Source organism: Mandrillus leucophaeus, unplaced genomic scaffold (genome assembly GCF_000951045.1).
Source record: "Mandrillus leucophaeus isolate KB7577 unplaced genomic scaffold, Mleu.le_1.0 Scaffold10, whole genome shotgun sequence".
Classification (NCBI taxonomy): Eukaryota; Metazoa; Chordata; class Mammalia; order Primates; family Cercopithecidae; genus Mandrillus; species Mandrillus leucophaeus.
Genome location: NW_012098098.1, coordinates 6,324,110 through 6,327,013, shown reverse-complemented (window position 1 = coordinate 6,327,013; position 2,904 = coordinate 6,324,110). Strand labels below are relative to the sequence as shown.

Genomic DNA, 2,904 nt, shown 5'->3' with positions numbered 1-2,904 from the left:
TGGACTGGATCGGACACAGGAAGTAGGGCCCACCTGGACTGGATGCGGTCCCCCGGGTTGTAGAAGGGGTTGCACATCACGTCTGTGTAGGAGTTGTGTAGCTTCCGGAACATCTGGAAAAGACCCAGCAAACTGTGACATTGCCAGGTACACACAGCCAGTGCCAGATTTGTGGTTTCTCAGCATTTCAAAACAAAGTCAAAAAGGAAAAACAAAACACCCACTCGGGCATGGCCTTCTAACCCCGACTTACACTGCGAATTTCTAACCCCGACTTACGCTGCGAATTTCTAACCCCGACTTACGCTGCGAATTTCGTTGTCTCGAAGGGCTGTGTTGGAGGAATCCACCACCATGACAAACTTCACCTTGGAATTGGTGACGTAGCCGTACCTGCACAGCTGGTTAGGGAAGGCACTCGCAACACAGGGACTGCTGGCGGAGGACCCTCTGCGGGCCCTCCCTTTGGAGAAACGTGGCAACCTTGAATCACAGGAAATGCCCAGGCTGGGCTGCTCCTGCAGTGACCATGCTGGGTGCGAGCCTAAATACTTCGCTAGGGCAACGTCTGGTGTTTGCGGGAGAAGCAAGGGGCAGGCAGCCAAGCCTCGGCCAGTTCACACTCCAAGAGCCGAATCGCCTAGACTCTGAGTCTGTCTGTCTGGATCACCTCACCCTCCTTAGGAATCAATGCCTGGCCCAGAAAGTTAACTGCAAAAGCAGAGGCTTCGTGAACAAGGCAGATCCCCTCTCTAGAGGCCACATTATTTTGTAAAATAGTGGCTACCAGCAAATATCACCATGGACAAGCTACATTACCGCTTTTGGGAAGGCCTTTGAACTCCATGGCCTCAAGTGATTTGTCCCAAGGGACTAGACGAGAGTGTCTAGTGACGTACAAGGCAAGGCCTAACAAAATAAATGAAACCGTTATCCCCTGCTCAAAGGTGGTGGCTCCCCCTGAAAAGCACAACAAGAAATCCTTGCAGGTACAAAGCAGAAGTGTCCCAGTTCCTCTGCAAACCAGACAACAGACACGTGCAAAGCAAAACATTCTATAGGGCATTCTAGCCTTGCTTTTCCCAAATGATTCTTCCAATGAGAGAGAGAGAAGAGTTAGAGGCCTTCATTCACCTCAGGCGTCCCTAATTTCCTGGCTGGCCAAAAACTCTCACCTCTCTTTCTTTCTTCTCAAAGGTTTCAAGCTATCTGATCCTAAAGTATACCCGGCAATTGTAGGTACTCCCTGACACACACCCTGCCCTGAAAGATACACCTTGTAGTCCTCCGTGGGGTAGAGCAGGCCCAGGTACAGCTCCCTCTGGTCGACCAGGGCCTTCCCCATTGCGGAGATCTTCTCATCCACCACGTCCAGAGATGTGTGCACCATGTAGTGGAACCTCAGCTCGTTCTCCGTGGGGGTGCTGCGAATGTAGAGGGGGTAATTCTGCAAGAAAGGATGACGGCGACTGAAAGGACAAGACTCCACCCAGCGCACACCAGCTCTGAACTATGCTGCAGAGCCGTGACCTTCAGCCACCCGGGGAATGCATTCCCATTCTTTAAGGCCCACCGCTTCATTCTCCAGGCCACAGTGGGCACTGCCTTCAGGAAATCCCATCTAACCTAAGAAGATTTATGTGTTGTTTGCAAAGCAGCAGCAGTAGGGTGGCCAGAAAAGACAACTCAGAAAAATGGGCCTCAGCACAGCCTGACGATCAAGCCTGCAACCCGGGCAGGCCTCTCACCTTCTCCTGGAGGCCACTCTGCCTCAGCCCACCTCTAGCTCTGCATGGGTCACCCAAATACAGCACCCTAAATACTGACTTTTCTTCACCTTGACACTGACCCTTTTACTAAACTGTTCAAGACTCAGTTCAAATTCCCTTCATTTCTCATTCCTGACCATTGTAAGCCCAGAATTAATAGCTACTTTCTTGGGCTTTCACACACCACCATTTACCCTGTAAATTCAGCACTGGGTCCTGCAGAAATACAGTAGTCCTCGCTACTCTCATGGGGCTACATGATACCTAGTCGATAAACCCACAAACAAGTAAATGATCATCTGTGGCCAGGAGGGAAGCCCATGAGAAGCTTGGCAGCAGCCACTGCGCAGCAGGGAGCGGCCTCCAGAGTGGTCTCAGGGCAGACCCTGGCTAGGAAATGAAGGCTCTATGCAGCAGGAGTACAGTGTGGATAGCCACCCAGCTCAGTCTCAGCCTTCAGAAAATGCTTTCCAGAAGAAAGGTACATGGGCCAGTAAAGAGGGTGGGAGCTGGGGAGAGGTGTTCCGGGTGCAAAGGCCCAGAGGTGAGAGGGCAAAGCATGTCCAGGGAGCTGCAAAATTGGTTGGTTGGAGCGGAGGGTGCCAAGGGTTATGGGGGGAAAGGATACCAGACCAGGTTATTCAGACAGCATCCCAAGGCAACGAGAAGCCACTACAGAGGTCTCAGGCAGAGGCGTGACAGGATCCGATTGGTTTTTAACTCGGCTCCTGGGAGACTGGCAGAAGGGCCGTACGCGGGGAGCCAGCGCTGGATGGGAGAACCGGCAGAACCTACTGAGGACGGAGGCAGTGCCCCGGACCACCTAGGCTTCTGGTGGGTCCTGGCGGGGAGGAGACCTGGGGCGCCGAGGGGTGCGTTCAGCAGCGGGACGGGCAAGCGCGGAGCTGGGGAGCTCAGGGTCTGCCGGGTGGCTCGTCCACCGCGAAGCCCCTGACCCCTGGAGCTCGGCGAAGGCCTCCTCCAGGTCCCATTTCCTAAGGCGCCTTCTAGGCCCAGGGAAGAAAGACAGAGCGGAGAGGCGAGGAAGGTGCGGGCCCAGACGCCCCGCGCAGCGCGTACGCACCTCCTTGGCGATCACTGCGATGCACACCGCCATCTTGGGAGGCCCGGCGCT

The 2,904-nt window shown here is 54.4% G+C and overlaps 1 protein-coding gene across 3 annotated transcripts in view; it reads right to left on the bottom strand.

The window, feature by feature from the left end:
* TRAPPC2L (trafficking protein particle complex 2-like) overlaps window positions 1–2,897 on the bottom strand; it is a 4,221-nt gene extending 1,324 nt beyond the window's left edge. For 2 of the 3 annotated variants that reach the window (XM_011971901.1, XM_011971909.1), the window contains exons 1-4: window positions 2,854–2,896; window positions 1,275–1,447; window positions 306–393; window positions 34–113 (exon numbers count right to left, since the gene is read on the bottom strand). In XM_011971901.1, the coding sequence (XP_011827291.1) occupies window positions 34–113; window positions 306–393; window positions 1,275–1,447; window positions 2,854–2,886 (374 nt within the window). In that variant the 5' untranslated portion in view covers window positions 2,887–2,896. Of the gene's footprint in view, window positions 1–33; window positions 114–305; window positions 394–1,274; window positions 1,448–2,853 lie in introns of all 3 variants that reach the window. The other variant, XM_011971917.1, reaches the window with a different exon arrangement.
* Between the last annotated feature and the right edge of the window lie 7 nt (window positions 2,898–2,904).